Here is a 22,227-nt window from a genome sequence, read left to right as displayed (position 1 = left end):
ATGGACGAGGCCCAAAACACCGGCCCAGTCCGTAAAATCCAAGAACGAAAATTAAAACAAGACAAACCAAATAAAATACGAAGATAGAGGATGCTTACGCGGAGTTCTTAAACCCCTTGTGGCGAGCATCGGCGCGAGCAGCCGGGCGTGGTTGGACTCGTCCCATCCCGGCGTCAGTTGGATGGTCCCCCATCACTTGCGTACATGCAGCTGATGTGTGGGATAAAAACAAGCCAGCTCCTGGCAGCATCATGCAGGTGGTGTTTTGGGCACTACATCAATAGTGGCTACAGGTGAGAGCATCCATTTTAGGTGGCAGCGACGTCAGGGATCCAAAGGAAACTACATGAATGATGATAATATCATAATACGGTGGTGTGCCTATGGAGGCGGGCCGATGTGCTGAATACAAGCAAACAATGAGTGGGATAAACATATACCAAGTTTGGGGAGGCATTAGCCTAGTGGGTGTCATAGAGCGGCGGCCGTAGCAATTCATAGTGAAAACCTTCTCTATATTAAATTCCCCGATGACTAGGGTGCTTATCTAGATTTTTTGTGTGACATTCCAAATTATCAAGACAAGATTATTCAAAAATCAATGAAAAATGTTTCTTACTTTTTGCTCGAATCTGTACAGTTAACCTTGACGGTAACTCTTTGCTTTCCCAGTCAGTTCTACATCAAATGGGAAAAAGCATATAGGTGTTTATTGATATATCTAGAGTTAACTGAATTGTTCAGAGAAATAACAAGATGAAGTAGATGACAAAGAATTAACGATAGAGGTAAAGATACAAAAATGAGTGTACAAAGATATTAGATAGATTGCCATACAAAGAGAGACATATAAATGGAGCAAGAGACATATATTTATGCACATACAGAGAGCTGAGTGCATATTACAGATGGAAGGATCTAGAGATAGATAGTGGCAGAGAAAGACATAGAGATAGTGGTATACATTGTTGGAGAGAGATGCAGCTAGAGATAGAAAGATAGTTGGACTGAGAGATATATGTATAGTATAAGCGATAGAAAGTGACTCAAAAAGAGACCTTGAACGTTACTACTCGATCAATAGTCATCCAAGATGTTTGGTATCATGGTTTTTGGAAGTGTCAACCTTTATAGGTGAGGGCATGGGATGATCAATTTCGGCAGGTGCCTTGTAAGAGAATGTGCGAGGCCTTCATCAACTTCCAAATTGATGCCTATGTTTATCATAAGCACTAGAAAAATGGTTTTTCATTTCAGGTTTGTGCAAAAACTAGTTTGAAAAAATGATAGAATATGAGATAAACCTATACTTAACCCCTTCTAATGGACGAAATATATGTGGCCGCCAGGACAGGTCCATAATGGATAGATCAAGTTTTCCAATCGCAATAGTGAATTTAACTGTGAAGCAGTTTGAAAAAGTAACATAGTATTTGAAACCTATAGTAAACCACTTCTCATGATCAAAATATATGTTGATGTCAAGCCAATTACACAATGGATACCTGATCGGACTTAGGAAATTATGATAATAGTACATATATCACTTGTCTTTAAGCATGTGTTCAAGATATTTATATCAAAATTATAAACCAGGATGGGATCAAAGTAATTGGCTACAATATTACTATCTAGTCTCACTCATATGATTAATACACTAGGTCTTGTAGCCATTATTGTGGAGAAACTAAGGGTCAATAGTGGACGCTCCTTGTCATAAAGAGTTAGTTGTGATGATGTGATGAAGTCCTTGGCCCAGGTTGTGGAAATCAGAGTAAAGGTCTTTGATGATCTTTGAGTGCATCAATACTAACTTGGGTGATGCATCAGGGTTTGAGAGTTCACCATAACCAAAGAAAACCTACGAGGATCAAGCAGCTGATGGAATATACACACAATTATTGATAATATACAAGTTTCATGAGCAAGTTGATACATACTCTTTTGTATATTCTAGAGAGCAAGGTGTCGCATGGAACCTGATTGGCTCCGTACTGATTGGTTTGCCATTAAGAAATCTCTATGATGATATACTTGATTAAGTTTGAAGGCCAATGAAGGTTATTGAGCCACCCGAGTTGTTAGCTAGACTAATACATGGGCCTAGAGGTCTCACGCAAGTGGTATTTTAGTTCAGATTCACCACTTTCAAAGTAAAACTGTAAGAATATAAATATCCTCAGAAGAAGTTTGATAGTATTATATTTATTTATTACAATGACAAGATTGAGTAAAAACACCTTTTATATTGGTGGATGACTATGACGTCTTTATTAATTCATTGCAACCTTTTTCAAATAAACTTGTACGATATTAATTTTTTTATTATTAAATTTAGATTATTAAAAACTAAAGGCATATTCAGCCCACATTTTTGTATTTTTAAAGTAAGTCAAAAGGTGATTTATATTTGCCTCGCTATATTTGACTACCTAATTACTTTAGTAGAAAACTCCTTTGTGCCAATTATGCATTGGGGTGTTGTCTATTGCAATTTAACGCAAAAATGAAAAAAATTGATGTAATGCCAGAAACATTTTAGTTTTTCATCAAACGTAGTATGTAATATTTATTTATACTTTTAAAATCACAAAACACAAACACATATTTTAATGGATGGAATTAATCACTCTCATAAATAATCTCTGTCTACGATAATTTTTATTCAATATTTTGATACATGCAATACCCTTCAATAGACAACAATGAATTTCACTCAATAATCTTATAATAAAAGTACACTCTTTTTTTTAACCCGCCATGAAGTTCTTGCAACCGAACTGTTAGAAAGAGCGATAGATAGCGAGATGAAGGAGATCCTTCTCTATTTGATAATCTTGACCTAGCAAAAAAACATAATGTGAATGGTTGTAACTTTTCTAGGATGACCTGTATTGATATGGAAAGGAAACGATTATATCTATCTGACTGTCTTTCTGTCTATCCCTCTCTCTCTTCCCCTATATCTGTTAGGTCTCTAGCCGAAGTTCCTGTTTCTCAGAAATTCTGCAAAATGCAGTGCTTCATGTGGATGAAGAAATTGATGCAACACAGTGGTGCATGAAGCAGGTGGTGAGGATGGCAAAGATGAATGCAGTAAGAAAAGATGAAGCGCCGTTGAAGGTTGTTGTACGAAGATGACAGGATGACAATGGTCATAGATGCAGACTGCAAACAATGGCATGACGTATGTGGATTTAGTGGATGTCCAATAGTGTCCCCATGGGTAGATTATTTCCTGATAGTGGAAGTTGCGTGCCACACTTTCTACAATCCAGAAACATCAGTGGAGGTGGGGTGAGATGCTCGCTACAGATGGGTTATGTGGAGATAGACATGAGCCAGATACTGGCTGCATCATGATGGTGTTACTCAAGGTTGGGCAGCTATAGGCAATAACGGTGGCTTTAGGTAGAAGCAATTTCAGAAATCCACCCAAAAAATTAGTGCATGATGACGACATCATAATATGGTTATATTCATGTGAAGGTGGGGAGGCGTGCTGAGTAGAAGGAAGCATCTTGCATGATAGATAGGAACATGGGTCAGGAATTCTCCAGGTTGGTTAATAGGCAACTTTGAACTCAATGTGTAAACATTGTGTATTCAAAATTCACTTATGTCTATGTCAAGGGAGATAGATTCTTTGGCTTTTTTGGCGTGATCTTTAGACCTATGAAGACATAACTATCTAGAACGGAAGTGAAAAAATTGTTATGCTTTATTCTTTATTCTAATGTGTGACTTAGCAATTATAGTAGCCATTCACTTTCCTACTAAATAAAAAAATATATATCAGTTGATGAATATAGGGTATACTTAAGTCAAAAGACTAAGTATATAAAAAAAGAATATCAATAGAGTGAAATATAACAAATTAATACACAACCAGGTTGGATATATTAAAAGAGCAAAATACATGTATAAAGTGAAATAAAAATGCATGGAAAGATGAGTGTTTATAGGGAGATAAATATCCAATGATAGATAGAACAATTGAAAGATATTGATATATCAGTACATGTAATCTTAGAAAGATGGAGATAGGTGTAGTGTAATAACTGCTAGAGCAATTCTCCCTCTCTCTCCCTCTCTCTCTTGTGAACATGGTCAGTAACCACCTCCACTATCTCCACGATCTCCTCTCCCTCTCTCCTTCTTCTTCTTCTCTTCTTTCTTTCCTGAATGTATCACGATTGTTCATCTTCATCATTCTTCAAGATGGTATCAGAGCTCCAGGTGGCAAATCCCCTTGAAGTTCTTCTTCCCATTGATTCTTCTCGTTCCACCTTCTACGGCCATTTCTCTTCTTCTCCTTGCCCCCCTCCCCCGGTCTACGACCATTTCTCTTCTTCTACCTTCCGTCTTCTACGACCATTTCTCTATTTTCCCCTTCCACGGCCATTTCTCTTATTCTCTTTAGCCGACCCCACCTCCCCTTCTTCTAATCTCTTCTAATCTCTTCCCACCTATCCCTCCATCTCACGGCCGATCTCTCTTCTTCACCCTCTTCTAATCCTTCTTGTCATTCATCTTCTATTTCTCTTCTCTTCCCGGCTGCGGACGTACTCCCGACTGGGTATTCTACTTTCCTCTTATTCTTTATTCTCTTCCCAATTCCCCTCTCTTCATTCTTCTTCAAGGGGGTCTTCATTCTTCCAATATCTTCACACCGCCTACCTCCTCTTACTCATGGTGGCAGCCCTATTGACGTGATTATCCTCGGCGCATCGTCTTCCAGCAATTTCTCATGGAATATTCTGCAGACTCTCCCACATCTCATCATATTTCTGCACCGGCTAATACAGGGCCCGTCAGTCCATTTATCTCACAGTTGCAGGCGCCATGTTCTATTTTCTCTGGAAAGGGCTCCAATTATATCACATGGTCGGCGATTTTTTGTCGACTTCTCCAAATACATCATCATGAGTCCCTTCTGATGGAGGATCCACTGTCACCCGAGGATCCGTAGTATGCACATTGAACTACCCATGATCGTACTGCTACGTCACGGTTATTAAAGATGCTTTCTCCAGATCTCGCAGACTCACTCCAACTTATCTCCCCGACAAAGAAGATATGCGACGAGCTCTTCAGAATGTATGGCCCGAAAAGTAACATCACCTCTACCATTGACATCTTCGAGCGGATGTTTAAACTTCAAGGTTCAAAGGGCTCTCTCGAGATGGTATATGCTACTCTTTGAGGATGTGATTCTGGGCTTCAGGTTTATCAGCCATATACTCTGGATCTCGCGGAGCAACGATGTTATCGGGAGGAGTTACAGGTTTCTATATTCCTTAACTCCATTCCCTCTGCAATTAGTACTCATATACGGGGTCCATCCTGAGTGGTGCGACTCTTCCTTCTCTGGCTGATGTTTTTAATGCGGCGCAATGAGTGGACAGCCTTACTCCTACCCAGGGACCCTCTTCGTCCACCCCTATCGCATCATCTGATTCCTCGACACTTTTTGCATCCGCCCCTGCACTTCTTGCCACTCCCGGAAGAAGTTATGGTAGTTCTCAAACATCGGATGATCGCCCTTATGATCGTCGTCGTAGCAAGTATGTTGGCCCTCCTTGCATCCATTGCTCTCGACCAACGCACTCGTCTGCTAAATGCTATCAGAAGTGGGGCTATCCACCTGGACATCCTCGTCATGTCTTTCTTCTTCTTCAGCTTCTTCCCATGGTGGTCCTCCTATCGCCTCGCATGGTGGCTCTCCGGCCCATCTCGTAGCCCTTACCACTGCTACACTTGGTACTTCTCCCTCTGGTCTAGGTACTGCTTCTTCTTCTACTTCTTCTGGATCTTGGATTATTGACTCCAGGGCCTCCAGTCACGTCATAGGTGATGACACTATTCTCTCGCGTCTGGCCACACTTCCTCACGCTGAATCAATTTTTGTTGCTGATGGGCGATCCTGTTCGGTTACTGGGAAAGTCACTACATCTCCTACATCTCAGCTTCTGCTTCATGATGTTCTTTATATGCCGGGCTTTCCAGTCAACCTTATATCTATTAATACATTGACTGAGGCTATTTTATGCTCCATGACGTTTTTGCCCTATCACTATGTGTTTCAGGACTTGAGGAGCGGCGCACAGATTGGTTTGGGGCATAAGACTCGGGGTGGTGTTTACGAGCTCATTTCTAATAACCCCTCCCCTAGACTTTCCTATCACCTCTCCCATTCTTCTTCCTCTCTTGACTGGCACCGTCGCCTTGGCCATCCTGAGATCACGAAGCTCCGTCAAGCTCTTCCTTGGGTTACTGTTAAAGATATTGTTTGTGAGTCATATCAGATGGGAAAACATCATCGTACTACCTTTCAAAATACTGAATCTATTAGTGTGAAGGCTTTTGATTTAGTTCATTGCGATATTTGGGGACCTTCGCGCATACCATCTAAACTTGGTTTTCGCTACTATATGGTTCTTATTGATGACTACTCCCGAGTGTCTTAGGTATATCTCCTCACCGACCACACCGATGTTCTTCCGAGGATCTGCTAGTTTCTTCAGGAGACTTCGACTCAGTACTCGTGCACTCCAAAGATCATCCGCACGGACAATGCAGCAGAACTTGTTCAACGTGACTTTCAATATCTGTGCGTGGCAACTAGTATTATTCACCAAACATCATGGCCCCATACTTCTCAACAGAACGGCGTCGCTGAAAGGAAATATTGACATTTTATTGACATGACTCATACACTCCTAGCTTATCCTCCCCCTGAGTTCTGGGTAGATGCAATTATGACATCGGCATTTCGCATCAACCGCCTTCCTTCTACACCTCTTGGTGGTGCTATCCCTCTTCATCGACTTCATCCAGAGCGATAACATTTTCTCTTACCACCTCGTATATTTGGTTGTGTGGCTTTTGCTCATGACCACTTGGCCACAAAATCTAAACTTGCTCCACGGGCAATAAAGGGAATGTTTGTTGACTACTCTCGCATGCAGAAGAGATACCAGATCTATCTTCCTAAAAGTCAATGATATATTGTATCTGCTGATGTTACCTTTCATGAGACGACCCCTTTCTTTCCGACATCTTCATCTCCTGGCAAACATGCAGGAACTACTACTCCTTCCTCTATTGATCTGGCTACTCTTTCTCCTCCTCCTGACTTGCCTCTTCCACTACCTTCTGCTCCTATCCCAGCTTTACTAACGGAACCTTTGACGTCTTCACCTCTTCCTCTTCTTCCCGCTCCTAGCTCATCCTCCCTTGAGCCCCATATTGAAGACCAATCTGCGCCCTCCTCCAGTCCGCCGTCAGATGATCTTCCTCTTCTGATCGCTCTTTTGAAGAAAATTCAAAAGTTGTCTCTCGTTCTATCTTAGCGTAGATAGGAATTAGAGTATAGAGAGAAGTAGTTATTCTCGCTCCACGTTGAGACTACTCCGTGGATTAGAGCCCGCGCCTTCACGTCGAGACCACTCCATGAAGACGTGTTCAACCGCCCTCGTCGAGACTACTCCAAGGTCGAGAATTAAAGATTCAAGAATTGCCCTCTCTTGGAGCATCGAGGCTTCTTCTTCCAGACTACTCCGATGTTCTTGTACTTTACATCCCTACTCTAATGTGGTCTCCTACGCCAGATTGTCTACTCCTTATCGGGCATTATGCTTGAAAAGTCATATCAAATGAGTACTGATAAGCTCGAAAAATGTATGTGTAATGTTGTTATTTAAGGGTTTTTGAGCTTAACCAATAAAATTTATTTATCCCTTAGTGCTCAAGTAAGTTGTCGAACCCTTGGAGGGCGATGGTGAAATTTAACTTTTGGTCGAATTAGGGTAGAGAAAGCAAAATTTAGATGGCCAGATTTTTATATACTTGGGAGATAGTTAAGTCTTGTAAATGGCAAGTAAAATGTCAACCCTTGCAATTTCAAAGTGCAACCAAATTACTCTAGGTGATTTAAAAACAGAGACTTGAAATCACCTAATTGCTAAATTTTAATCAATCACTATAATCTCAGTTATGATTACTTAGCAAGGGTTGACATTTTACTTGCCAAAAATATGATGAAATCAGCATTTTATTAGCTCTTAGTTGCAAGTGATCAAGTACATATTTAATCTTGGGAAGAAAGTAAATCCGTCAGCGGATGGAGATTTGGAAGCCAAATCTGGCTGACATAAAGATGTCAGATGCTAAGGTAAGGATTGAGATTGAATTAGCAGCCTGGGCGCACACCTTGGCATAGCAAACCACAAGTCGAGGGATATGGTTAGCTGAATGTGGCTATAGCGCACCCGGCCCTGTGAGTTTGGTTGTTTGAATCGAGTGGACAAAAATCTATATCAACATGGAATCTCTCTCTTTCACATATTTGCCCCTGCTGGTGCAAGATTCTTATGTAAATGGGCCACGTTGGGCGTCTAGTTTGATTGAAACAATAGTAATATCCCAGAAAATTGCAAGAAAAATAAAGCTCTAGATTTTCTTTCTACGATTTTCCCTAAAAAATAAAGACAGAAATAAGTAGTACCGCCTTTGGAATGGAAGAAACAAACATAGGGTGGTGGTTTTAGTGTCACCATTAAAACGTGTGCTTAATGAAAAGAGATTGGAAATGTGTAAGTCACACTACAATAAATAAATATTTACAGTGATATTGACACGAGATTTATTGGAGAACCTGTTTGATGGAGGAATTATTTTTCCTAAGGCACCTAATTCCATGACACAATAAATTCCTTTGTCATCCAATGGGTAAAGGCTTAAAACCAACTCATGAAATCAGTATAACAATTCAACATCCTCACAAGGGTCACAGTGTGAACTAGATCACGGAGTCGACAGATGTGACCAGGTAGCTCTCATGCTTGCCTCCTCCTTGAGCTCAAAGGCAGACATAGGGTATGTTTTTGACAGACCTTTAGGCATCTGGAAAGTGATCTTGCTTGTGTCTTTAGGGTTGACGTAGAACTCTCCCAACCATATCCACATGAGAAGCTCCTTGGATTTGGTACCGATCACTTGGCGCATTGGGCAGTCCTCCTTAAAGCCGGTGACCTTGGCGCCAATAGAGACGAGGCACCCCAACTTGCGAAAGGTGTAGTTGAGGGCCTTCTTCTGGCGCAGCCAAATGAAGCTAGTGCGTTAGTTGATGTCGATCTCTTCTAAGTTCTGAAGGAATGGGAAGCAGGCCCCGGGCCATGTTGAGATCCTCCAAAAGCTTGATGGTCTTCAGGCGATAGTGCTTGTTGGCGATGTGGATCTTGGTGCCTTCGCGGTGAGTGCTGATTAGGGAATGGCACATCTGGGACGTGACACCCCGGTTGTGACAGGATGGGTGATGATTTGTGACAAACAGTGACATGATGAAATGTTCGTCACGTCACTATCTCATCGCATGTCTGAGGGTTTATAAAAATTCTGTCACATTCCCACCGCGTCACCATTGATCCTCATTCCGTCACGTCACTGTTGCTATGACGCTGTAACCATCACCGGTGATGGAAATAATGTCTTAATAAACATAGTAAAATAAATCCAATTCTCCGCGTCGAATCTGTCAATTGGTGGAACCGCCGAAGTTCCCTACTCCCTTTAGGTCGAGTCGAAGTAGAACGTGCCAATCGCCACTTGCCAAGTCGAAGTTGGAAGTCGGAACTCCAAGTCAGAAGCCTGTCAAAGTCAAACTCGAAGTCAGAACTTTGACCGTCGGAGAACACGTTGATCTTCTGCAGAGGGTTGCAATTCTTTGCTCTCTCAGGGTTAGTTGTGCAAAATTTTTGTTGTTTTTCATGAAATTTTAGATAGGGAGAGAGAGTTATAGGGTTGTCTGATATCGTATTTATGGATGCATTCGTTCCGTACTACCTTCAATTTCAGAAATATTTTCAAGTCTAAAGGTAATTTGAACGCTCTCGTTTTGGGTTACTTCTGAGGCCGATCCCTCGCTTGTGTGCCATAATTTGTACCTTTATTGGTCATTTGAGTCGAAAATGGTAGATCAAATCGGTGGTTCTTGTGATGCATTTCTCTGGATTGTTTGGGATGCGGTTATCTTTTAAAAGAATTCAAGATCAGGATTCGGTCGTTAATGATGTCTGATTCAGTGAAGATTTAATTGAGATTTTTTGTAAATTTGTCACCGAATTTCCCTAGATCAAAACTGGTATTTTGCCCAATATATTTCTCTTTCTGATGTACAAGGATTTTGGATTTTAGATTGAAGCGCAGCTGATGTTTATTTCTGGAGGCATGACGCATATACATCATAAACTACAAAAACAATGATGAATGGGTGAATTTTTCATTTGCTCTGGAAAATCAGTTTGTCAAGAAAAAAATTGCTAAGTATTAAAATTTTTAATCAATAACTTAATTATAAAATTATTTATACTCCCAATTTTACTGCATTACTTTGATAATCACATGTTTAACCATAAGTCACAAAATCCTTCATTTTTCCATCAATACATTAATTTATCAATTATTATATTCATAATTCTCATTATTAAAATGTAATTATGAAATTTTAATCCGTAATCAATTCTTCAATTCTATTAAAGAATGTGTCACTAAATCCTTATTTTAAAAAAGGTTATACACATTTCCCTGACAACAAATTAATTATTGAAATGTATTTAACAAAACAATAAGATTTGTATTCTTTATTGTCCCTAAATTCATTAGAAAAATTCATTAAAATTCCGTCACAGATGTCATCCGTGCCGGACCTTTCATCACATCACACGTACGGGCTATCCCGTCACCATCACGTCACTATCACGCACAGCCCGTCACACGTAACCGCCACCATCATGCCCCTTGCATTTCGTCATCGTCATCATCACGTCATTCGTCACGTGACTGTCATGGTGACATGTGACGTGATGGATTACGTTTGACGATCTCTAATATTGATGGTGTTCTTCCCATTATTAGGTTTCAGAAGGGCATGCAAAAAAGTGGAGAGGAGGGTGAAGCTGGAGTACGGGTATTTCTAAGTCACTCATGTAGTGCTGAGTATTTTAGGTTTATACAGATATCTCGGTGGTGCGTCTGAACCTAGAAAGAAAAGCGAAACAAATTTGAAGGTTTTGACTGTGGGAGTTGATCCAACAACAGTGTATTGATTTACTTGTCGTTGCCAATACATCCTTCATACCGCAGGCGCCGTCAGAAGATTTTATATGTTGCGAGAGATTTTTGTTCTTTAAGATCTTCCTCTGTCCGTGTTTTTAATTTTGAGTTTTGTTCTGCCTTGCGCAGGAACATGAAGAGAGAAGATAGAGTGTGAAAGAGATAGAGGATAAAGACAGAGTAGGAGAGAGGGCTCAAGAAGATGAGAGAGTAGTTAGTCATTGTATTTTCAGGAAATCAAAGGGGTAGATGTTGGTTTCTTTTTATACTGCCTAAATAATAACAATATCTACATTTAAGTTGTTCGAACAATACTAGCCATTATACCATGCTATAATGGCTCTACTGTCTATCTGTTTCCTGTCTAGATTGAATCCTGACCGTCTATCTTTTACTGTCTATGTTGAATTCTAGCCGTCTATCTTTTCCTATATTGAATCCTAGCCACTAATTCTCTTAACGAGTATAAGGTACGTGTTCTTTTATTACTAGACTAATCTTATAATATGTCCTACTAGCCGCTGCTTCGTTGAAGTGGCGAGTCAATGGTGAGTTAAGCTCCTTAACACCCCCCTGCAAGATCATTACAGATGACATTGTGAATGTTACTGAGAAAAGAAAAAATATTATTTGCAAGCAATTTTGTTAGTGAGTCTGACAATTGATGATTATTGTCAGCGAATTGCACTCTCAGAGCTTTGGCTGCCAGTTGTTCACGTACGGAATGATAATCAATTTGTATGTGTTTCGTGCGAGCATGAAACATCAGATTGGTAGCCATATATGTGGCACTCATGTTGTCACACCGCAATTTTCCATGTTTTATATTTTTAGTATAGACAAAAAGTACATCGATTGAATAAGGATAAACCCCTTTTGATGTGGTACCAATTCTATTCCAATAAAGTATTTAGTAGGACAAAGATCACAGATTGAAAATTGTTCATGTAATTTACACACAATATTTTTTATTTCATTAGTTTCAGGAGACATTATTCAAATATCATCATCATATATTAGAATGAAAACTGGGTTCCCATCTTGTCTGAAAAACATAGATGCATCCGTTTTAGAATTGATAAAACTAAGAGATTGAAGTGATGATGACAATTTATGAAACCATGCTCGAGTTGATTGCTTTAAACCATATATTAATTTTTAAGCAAGCAAATGAAATCAGGGTGTGAAGTGTCTTTGAAACCAGGAGGTTGCTCCATGTAGACTTTTTCTTCTAGCTCCCCATGTAGAAATGTATTTGACACATCAATCTGATGAATTTTCCAGTTTTTGCTAATAGCTCATGACAAAAGTAATCATATTGTAGTGTGCTTAATCACAATATGATTCAGTACTGATGAGAGCTCATGACCCAGGTTTTGTTTTGAATGAGAGCATCATATTCAACTTTCATCGCTTCCATCTAGTTGTTATTCTTGGATTCTTCGATGTAAGTAGTTGGCTCAATGCATCCTCGGCTTGTAAATAAGCATTCTGGAACAGGATCCTTGATAGCTGAAAATGATATGCGGGTATTCTCCTGAATTTAAATATCACTAAAGTTTCTTTACATTAAGAGTTACTCATAGCTAATGTGTATGATCAAGTGTACGAGAAATTTCTTGTATAATGAGATATACTGAATTTGATAAAGATTTATCCGTGTGTTTATTCAATACTTATGTTGACATACGATTGTCTCGTTGCACATTCAGTGTTGAAATTTTGTACCAGTGAGTGATGTATTTTATCAGTATAAACTGCTGAATTGTTATCATCAGTTACAGAATTCTGTTCTCATGATAATATACCTTGTGTTTTATCTATAATTGAAATAGTGGATGCTCTAGTCGGGTAAGATCCAGTTATTCCTTTGTATTGATTATAATCAAACGCAAATCGAAAAATATGTTCTTCAAAAACTACACGTCTTGAAATATAAATTTTACCTGATGAGAGTGACAAACACCTGTAGCCATTGCCCATCAAGCTGTATTCTAGGAAAGCACATTTTTTTGACTGTGAATCCAACTTGTGCTCTGCATAAGATCTTAGATATGGATAAAAAATACACCCAATAATATTTAAGAAAGAGTAACCAGGTTTACTTTTGAACAGAGCCTCAAAAGGTGATTTTGTTTTACAGGACAGTAGTTGGTAATCTGTTGATGAGATATGTAGCTGTGGCTACTGCCTCATCCCAAAATTTATTTGGCATTGAAGCATGATTGAGTAATGCCAAAGCTGTTTCCACTACGTGCCTATGGTTTCTCACTGCTGTTCCGTTTTGTTCTGGGGCATGAAGACATGATACCCGATGATCAATCCCTTGCGATTTTAAGATTGGGTGGAGAGATTAATATTCTCCATCCCAATCTGACTGAAAATATTTAATTTTAGTAGAAAATCTATTTTCTACTGTTTTCTGAAATTCAACCAATTTACATTGTACTTCACCTTTTCGTTTTAGCCAATATAACCAGGCACACTGTAATCATCAATGAAAACTACATAATAGGAGAAACCAGCGTTTGAAAGAAAAGGTGAAGGTCCCCACAACTCAGAATGAATAATTTTGAGTGGTATGTTAGAACAAGGACGAGTAGGTAAAGAAGAGAGCCTATGTGATTTTAAAATTCTACAAGCATCACATACAAATCATTCTGAAAGATCTGAAAAGCAAACTTGAACTTTTTTATAACTAGTTGTAAAACTCGAAATTGAGGATGCGCAAGTCTCGAATGCCATGCATTTGACGATGTCTTTTTTCTAATTAACTCAGCTAGTTTGTTGATCAACGGCCTTAGACAGTAAATCCCATATTTAATTGTTCCTCTGAGCAAGACGTTGCTGGTTTTGTCATCCTTCACAAGGCAATAAGATGGTGAAATTCCACAAAAACATCATTCTACAATTAACTTATTCACATATGATAGGTTCTTTTTAACTTCCAGCACATGAAGTAAATCTTTAAGAAACAAATTCTTATCATAAAATAGAAAGTTTAGAAGAATATTCAAAAACAGTTTTCAAATGATAGGTTCTTTTTAACTTCCAGCACGTGAAGTAAATCTTTAAGAAACAAATTCTTATCATAAAATAGAAAGTTTAGAAGAATTTTCAAAAACAGTTTTCAAATCTGTACCATTACCAGCTTGTAGTTGCTCATTTCCTTAGAAATTTGTGGTGTTTGAGATCATATTTGGATCTAATGTGACATGATATGTTGCTCCACTATCTCAAAACCATGCTCCATTCTTTAGACTGTTAGTGGTGTATGCTTGTGGTGTAGACTGACAATTTTGTCTGTATTGCCCCGAATCTTGTTGAATTCTTGTGAATTCTTGACACTCTCTTGCTTGATGGCCAAATTGAGAGAGAATCTGATACCTTGGTATAAATCTGTTAGGTCTTCCTCCTACTCTTCCACGATTTTGATTATATCATCGTGGATGATAGTTGTCTATTTGTGGAGTTTGCTAGAAGATGAGCTTGGAATCTGACTATTGTTAGGCATAGGATAAAAAACACTAGTACTTGCCTTTTGTTGGTATGTAAGGTCAACGTCGTGTGCCTTGAGATTTGTTATATCACGAAGATTAACATTTACACACAAAACAAGCTGCTCTATTTCTACTGGAGAAGTTTTGTTATATCATGAAGATTTGTTAACACACAAAACAAGATTTGTTAAGGCCAACATTTATATCATGAAGATTTGTTATATCATGAAGATTTGTTATATCCTGCTCTATTTCTACTGGAGAAGGTACTTTCCAGCAGATTGCTGGCTTCTTTGGTAGTTTTAGCTCTATTGATGCACAGAATGACTGATTCTAACAAGGTTAAGTGAAGAAAACCCAAAACTTTCTGGTCGTGTTTCAACCATTGCCTGTATTCCGGATTCTTGACAATGTTTCCCTGTGACTCTTGAACAAAAACTGAGGGAGAGTCATTTTGAACAAAGGCTAGCATCTCATACCTGTTGAGGACTGGAAGAATTCAACTCTTCCAGATTTGGTGGTTGTCATCGTTGCGCCTGACTAGTACTGTGGCTCCTGGCATGATATTGAAGGGGACTTGTCCAACGGTGTCGACACTCCTCGTGGACGCTGAAGAAGTCGAAGTCATAACTGCGACAGATGTATCTACTGGCTTGACGGTCAACTGCTCTCATATCAACGTGAGTTTTGCTCAGCGTTGACCAGGAATATGAGGAGAGAAGATAGAGTAGAGAAGAGAGAGAGGGCCAAGGCAGGGAAGGAAAGAAGGCTCAAGAAAACGAGAGAGAGTAGTTAGAAGCGTTGTATTTCCCCTAATTTAAAGTCGTACATGTTAGTTTCTCTTTAAAGTGCCTAACTAAAAACAATATGTATGTTTAAGTTGTTCAAACATAGCCGTTCCAACATACTTTAACGGCTATATCGGATCATATCCCAACTGTCTATCTGTTTCTTGTCTATATTGAATCCTGGACGTCTATCGTTTCCTGTTTATGTTTAATCATAGCGGCCTATCTTTTCCTATATTTAGTCCTAGCCACTAATTCTCGTAATGAGTTTAGGGTATGTGTCCTTTTATAACTAGTCTAATAGTGTAATATGTCTTATTGGCCGCTGCTTCGTTGAAATAGCGAGTCGATGGCGAGTAAAACTCCTCAACAAATTGGAAGACGAATCAAGTGATTAAGTCACTTTTGCTGCGGAATTCGCTGCATTCCTTTGCTCGGAGTCCAAATTGAAAAATAATTTGGCATCTTGGCTAAAAGCTATTACTTCTCTGAATTCTCTGAATCCTGTCTAGTTCTCTACCTCTCACTCTCTATTCTTCTCTCGTCTCTCATGATCTTCATTCCCAAATTTGAATATCGTAACCTCTCTCTCTCTCTTATTTTCAGAAAAGTCTCTATCTCTCCAATCCTCTTAAAGTCTCTAAAGTCTAAAATTCCCCCAATTCTCTTTAATTCTCATTCTCTCACTCTCTAAAAGTCTCCATCTCTTAAATTCCCTCAATGCTCTTTCTCTCTCTCTCTAAATTTCTCCACCACTTAAAGTCGCTCAATCACCTAAATTCACTTAGCTCTCCTCAACACTCCATCTCTCACCCTCTAAATTTCTCCACCACTTAAAGTCACTCAATCTCCTAAATTCACTTAGCTCTCCTCAACACTCCATCTCTCACCCTCTAAATTTCTCCACCACTTAAAGTCACTCAATCTCCTAAATTCCCTCAATTCTACTCAAGATTCCATCTCTCACTCTCTAAATTTATCCACCACTTAAAGTCCAACCGGCACGTGCGGCAGCAAGGACGGCGTGGGACGAGTTCAACCAATACCTGAGAGAGGTCATGCCTGATGTTGGAGTGTTCACTCCACTATCCTTGTGGGCCAGCACAGGCGCAAAGCGTTTCTCCTTGCTTGGTGCCGTTACGAGGGAGCTGTTGTCCGTATGTGCGACAAGCGCACCTTCTGAGCGCATGTTCTTGGTAGGCAATGCTATTGTCATGTACATGAGATCACGTCTGTCGCCAATCACTGTGAAGTGTTGGCTCCGTGCAGACAACAAACAATGGTACACGGACGTTGATCTAGAGTCGGATGGCGATGATGATGAAGATGGTGTGGTCGCATGTGCTAGAGGTACACATCAAACTCATTAACTACATGTTTCCCATTTTTAACGAAATCAATGTTTTTTTATTCTTTAACTTTCGCTACGCACGTGACGACCAAGTGAGTACAAACCTCTGACATCACCATGCTGGCGTGCTCTTATGCCCAGGGGAATAGCGCATTTTTTGACATGGCATCCTTTGTTAAGGACTTTGCACTGGTGTCCGAAACAACTTGTCAATTTTAGTAAACATTCAGAATTGTTCCTCTTACATCATATTTATTATTTCTACTCTCTGAAAAAGTTATTGATTATATTATGCAATTAGATTCTCTTAAAATTACCGTATATTAATTTCGTTACGGAAATCAATTTCAAGTCTAAAAAATTTCCTCCACAAATATTTTACACTCTCCTCTTATTATTAAGCCTTCAGTTTTATTATTCCACTTACCAACTATTTAAATTATCTACTAAAGGTATTAATTAGAGTATGTAATCTTATTTTCTTAAAATTACATTACATTTGATTCGTTAATAAACTAATTGTATGACCAGAAATATTTTGCAGTCTCCTCTTACTATTAAACCGTCAGTTTTATCATTTCCCTTACTATCTATTTCTCTTATCTACTAAAGGTATTAATTATATTATGTAATTTTATTTTCTTACTATTTCATTACATTAAATTCGTTAAGACATTAGTTGTATGCCCACAAATATTTCACATTCTCCTTATTATTGCTCTTACAAACTATTTATATTATCTATTAGAGGTATACTTTATATTACGGAATTTTATTTTCTTAAAATTACCGTTTATTAATTTCGTTCTAACCTGAACTGTATGTCTAACCAAACACTTCCCTAATATCTTATACACTACCCGTATTATTTACATTATGCAATTTTATTTTACTAAAATTATTGTACATTAATTTCGACAGAAAGTTAGTTGTAAGTGTAAAATAACCCATCCCACTAATAAATTACACTCTCCCCTTATTATTATACCGTCAGATTTATTATTCATCTTTTTAACTATTTCTATTATCTATTAAAAAAATTAGATATATGTCGCAGTTTTATTTTCTTAGGACTCTATTATATTAATTTCGATCTAACATTTCTTAGGGCCCACATATATGTTGTATTAATTACATCATGCAATTTTATTTTCTTAAAATTACCGTACATTAATTTCGACATAAAGTTAGTTGTAGGTGTAAAATAACCCATCCCACTAATAAATTACACTCTCCCCTTATTAATACCGTCAGATTTATTATTCATCTTTTTAAATATTTATATTATCTATTAAAAAAATTAGATATATGTCGCAGTTTCATTTTCTTAAGACTCTATTATATTAATTTCGATCTAACATTACTTAAGGCCCACATATATGTTGTATTAATTACATCATGAAATTTTATTTTCTTAAAATTATTGTACATTAATTTCGACAGAACATTAGTTTTAAGTGTAAAATAACCCATCCCACTAGTAAATTACACTCTCCCCTTATTATTAGACCGTCAGATTTATTATTCATCTCTTTAACTATCTATTTAACTATTAAAAAATTAGACATCTGTTGCATTTTTATTTCCTTAAGATTCTATTATATTAACTTCCATGTAACATTATTTAAGGCCCACATTTATGTCACATTTTTTGACCTGTGATTATGATGTAAATTTTGACTTATAAACTTCGACATATGATTTCATAACGGAGCATCTATGGGCGTGCGTAATCAGATTTACAATTGTAACGGCTGAGGCAATTGTAAACCTTAACAGAAATTAGAAATGTTCCATATGGGATTGGGGTGGAATGCAAAAAAAATGCGGATATCGGTTCCGATATCCAGCACCCAGTATCCGCCTCTTCCGCCCCCCCCCTCCCCCCACGATATCCGTCCAACCGCTTATGGACGGATATCGACCGATATCCGATATACGATATCTAATCCCGTCCCACTTTTTCCCGGATATCGGATATCGGTTGTCCAATATTGGATGACGGACGGATATCGGTTTGGCATTTACTACATGATAGTTTTGATTGGTCAGCTTGATAGATATTCTTATGCTAGTTGGAACAAAAGACGAGACTTGTCCTACTGCTGTCAAAGCAGCCAACTCAGGAATGCTCATAATGAAGGTCCATAAGTTGAGTTTTCAAACTCTCAGATGCTTCTTTACAATGCTCGCTTTGATACCATGCAAAGACTTCTCGAGAATGTAGAGCATGATGAAGAAGAGAGAAGAATGGAGATAGATGAGATGGAGAGATAGGAAAAGAGATCAGGAGTTAAGATTGTTCATCTTCCTTAATCTTTTCTTATTATAGATTGGTTTGTATTTATATGAATAAGTGTTAAAGCCTAGTTATAAGTAGTTATAAATCGAGATCTATAACTACCTATCTTAGTTTCATTGTGACCATTAGATTTTTTGACGATTATGTTTACTATCGAGATTTAATCCTATCCTCTAGATTTAATCCTATCTAGACTTAATCCTAGCCATCTATATTTTCCTATGTTTAATCCTATCCATCTATTTCTCTTAACGAGTGTAGATACATGTTCGATTCTTACTATTCTATCTCTTATTTTAGATCCGATTGGTCTTGCATTCCTCTTTAGAGGGAGAGAATGAGAGAGCGATATAGAGAGAGAATAGGGAGCGGGAGGGGGAAGGGGGAGAGGAAGGGAAGAGATAGGGAGAGGAAGAGGACGAGATAGAGGGAGAGGGAGAGGGAGAAAGATAGAGGGAGTGAGAGGGAGAGGAAGGAAGAGAGAGAGGGAGAGGGAGAGGGAGAGGGAGAGGGAGAGAGGGAGAGGGTGAGAGAGAGAAAGAGATAGCGAGAGAAAGAGAGCAATTGAATGCACGAGAGATAGAAAGAGAGCGAGCAAGAGAGAGAGAGAGCAAGAGAATATGCGAAAGATAGAAAGAAAATGAGCAAGAGAGAGCCAGAGAAAGAGAGCAAAAGACTGCATGAGAGATAGAAAGAGAGCGAGCAAGAGAGAGAGAGAGCAAGAGAATGCACGAGAGATAGAAAGAGAGCGTGTAAGAGAGTTGGAGAGAGCCAGAGAAACACAGCCACAGAATGCACGAGAGATAAAAAGTGAGTCAACAAGAGAGGGAGAGAGAGAGAGAGAGCAAGAGCATGCCCAAAAGATAGAAAGAGACAAGCGAGGGAGAGAGCAAGAGAAGGCCCGAGAGATAGAAAGAGAGTGCGGGAAAGAGAGAGGAAGGGAATGCACTGGAGATAGAAAGAGAGTGAGCAAGAGAGTGAGGGAGAGAGACAGCAAGAGAATGCACGAGAGATAGAATGACGGCGAGCAAGAGAGATGAAGAAAGAAAGAGGGAGACAGAGAGAGATAGAGAGGAAGACAGAGACATTAAATGCCCAACCAATATCCGCCCGACATCCGGTATCGGACAACCGATATCTGATATCCACGAAAAAATGGGACGGGGCTGGATATCGGATATCGGTCGATCTCCGTCTATAAGAGGTTAGACGGATATCGGTATCGGATATCGGGGGGGTGAAGACGAACAGGGTATCGAATACTGGATATCGGTTTTCCGTTATCCGGATGTCGCAGACGGATACCCGATGCCGGATATCGGTTTTCAATATCCGGATATCAGAACCGGTATCCGGATCAAATGGTTTTATTTTATTTGAATCTCAGTTAATATATAGAGTTTATATTTTTTATTTTCTTTGATATGGGATAAGAGGATTCGAAGTTTAATGCAAACTCAGAATCCCGTTATCGCACATGGAAGATATTAGAAAATTTTCTTTGTATATATTAAATGAGGCCGATAAATTATGAATGTTAAAATAATATCTATATCAATTATCGCTATATTTTAAGGGCATTATATATAAATTAATTTATTAATTAATGAGTACGCCGCCTAATAAATAGAGACAAATATTTCTATTTACTTCCACATGGAATAAAGGGATTCAGAGTTTAACACACAACCCGAATCCTTCTATCCCATATGGAAGAAATTAAAAATATTGGCCTGTGTATAATAAATGAGACGAATGACTAAATAGGAAGCTCTTCTGGTACTCCCGTGCCCACGTCATCAATGCGAAATGTGAGATCTCGATAAATAATATTATTTTTATTATAATTCAATGTGGATATCGGTTTTCGATATCCACATCCGATATCCGGTACCGTCACCTGTCCCCTTGAGACGGAGACGGATGCCCATATCGGGTCGGATACCGGTATCGGATGTCGGCACTATAGCAACCGATATCCGATACCCAAATCCGGTATCCAGATATCGAAGAAAATGGATATCAGAAATTACATTTCTGATAGCTGATACAGCATCCGTCTCGATAGCGGCATCCGATACCGGCATCAGGACGGGCAAAGCCTAGACAGAGAGTAGGGGAGACACATAGACAGACAGAGAGCGAGGGGGAGAGGAAGAAAGAGAGAGAGGAAGACAGAGAGCACGCGCGTGAGAGCATGAGAGAGAGAGAGAGAGATTACGACCAGGGAAGCAATGAAGAAGAACCTTATGTATTCGATAATCTTGACCTTGGAAACTAAAGTAACGTGTATGATTGTTACTGTTTCAGCATCACCTGTTTTGATGAAGAAATGAAACGGTTTTCTCTCTGTTTGTCACTATGTATCTCTGTCTATCTCTCTCTCTCTCTCGCTCTCACTATTCCTTGGTCTCTCTTTAGGTCTCTGGTTGCAGTCTCTATTTCCGGGTATCTATGGCGAAACAAGGTCTTTTAGGTGGAGAGAGATTTTGATGCAAGACGTAAAGTCCAAAAGCGGGTGGTGACGATGGCGAAGATGGACGCGGCGAGGATGGCGGTGACTGAAAAGAAGTGGGAGAGGATGGTGGTGACATGGAGAGAAATTTTGATTCTTGGCGGAAGTGTACGAGAGAGGTGGTAACGATGGGGAAGATGAACACGGCGAGGATGGTGGTGACTGAAAAGATGTAGTGGGAGAGGATGGTGGTGACTGAAAAGATGAAGCCCATTAGAAGATGGTGGCGATAAAGATGGTGGGATGACCGCGCTGATGGATGTGGGCTGAGAAGAGCTTCAGATCTAGAGCTTGAGAGATTAAGATCAAGAACAAGAATAACGATAGATGAGGAGGAGAGAGCGAGAGAGGAGAGAGATAAGGACACCAGAAAATGGTTAAGATTGTTATGATTCTACACTTGTGTCTTTAAAATTAGTTCGTATTTGTAGTACAGTATAATGGAAAATTTTCTATTTCAATCATATCCGTAAAACGTTGGAATGAATCCTTTCCGTGTTCCTACGTACGGTTTAATCTAAACACTGTTATCTTTGGTTTTATCTATGTTTGAACCTAGATTTAATCCAGGCGGCTTTGCTGGCTCATCTTCCTCAAGCACAAGCGGAGAGGAGACGTTGAGCTTTCTCCTTAGAAGCGGAGGGAAGATGTGGATA

The 22,227-nt window shown here is 39.0% G+C and overlaps 1 protein-coding gene across 1 annotated transcript; it reads right to left on the bottom strand.

Annotated features, from left to right (window-relative positions):
• Nucleotides 1-8,808: 8,808 nt before the first annotated feature.
• LOC144705980 (uncharacterized) lies at nt 8,809-9,283 on the bottom strand. The gene is made up of 2 exons (XM_078578864.1): nt 9,179-9,283; nt 8,809-9,096 (listed from the first exon to the last, which is right to left on the bottom strand). The coding sequence occupies exons 1-2, from the start codon at nt 9,281-9,283 to the stop codon at nt 8,809-8,811; spliced, it is 393 nt and encodes a 130-aa protein (XP_078434990.1).
• Between the last annotated feature and the right edge of the window lie 12,944 nt (nt 9,284-22,227).

Source organism: Wolffia australiana, chromosome 7, assembly GCF_029677425.1.
Source record: "Wolffia australiana isolate 7733 chromosome 7, ASM2967742v1".
Lineage (NCBI taxonomy): Eukaryota > Viridiplantae > Streptophyta > Magnoliopsida > Alismatales > Araceae > Wolffia > Wolffia australiana.
Note: the sequence above shows the minus strand (reverse complement) of the source record. Positions and strands in the feature narration are given on the sequence as shown.

What these genes read in the sequence shown, in the direction of transcription:
- LOC144705980 (XM_078578864.1), bottom strand. Translation starts at nt 9,283, where the DNA reads ATGTGCCATTCCCTAATCAGCACTCACCGCGAAGGCACCAAGATCCAC. An exon ending in TTTTGGAGGATCTCAACATG is followed by an intron (nt 9,097 to 9,178) that starts GCCCGGGGCCTG and finishes TGGCTGCGCCAG; the next exon opens with AAGAAGGCCCTCAACTACAC.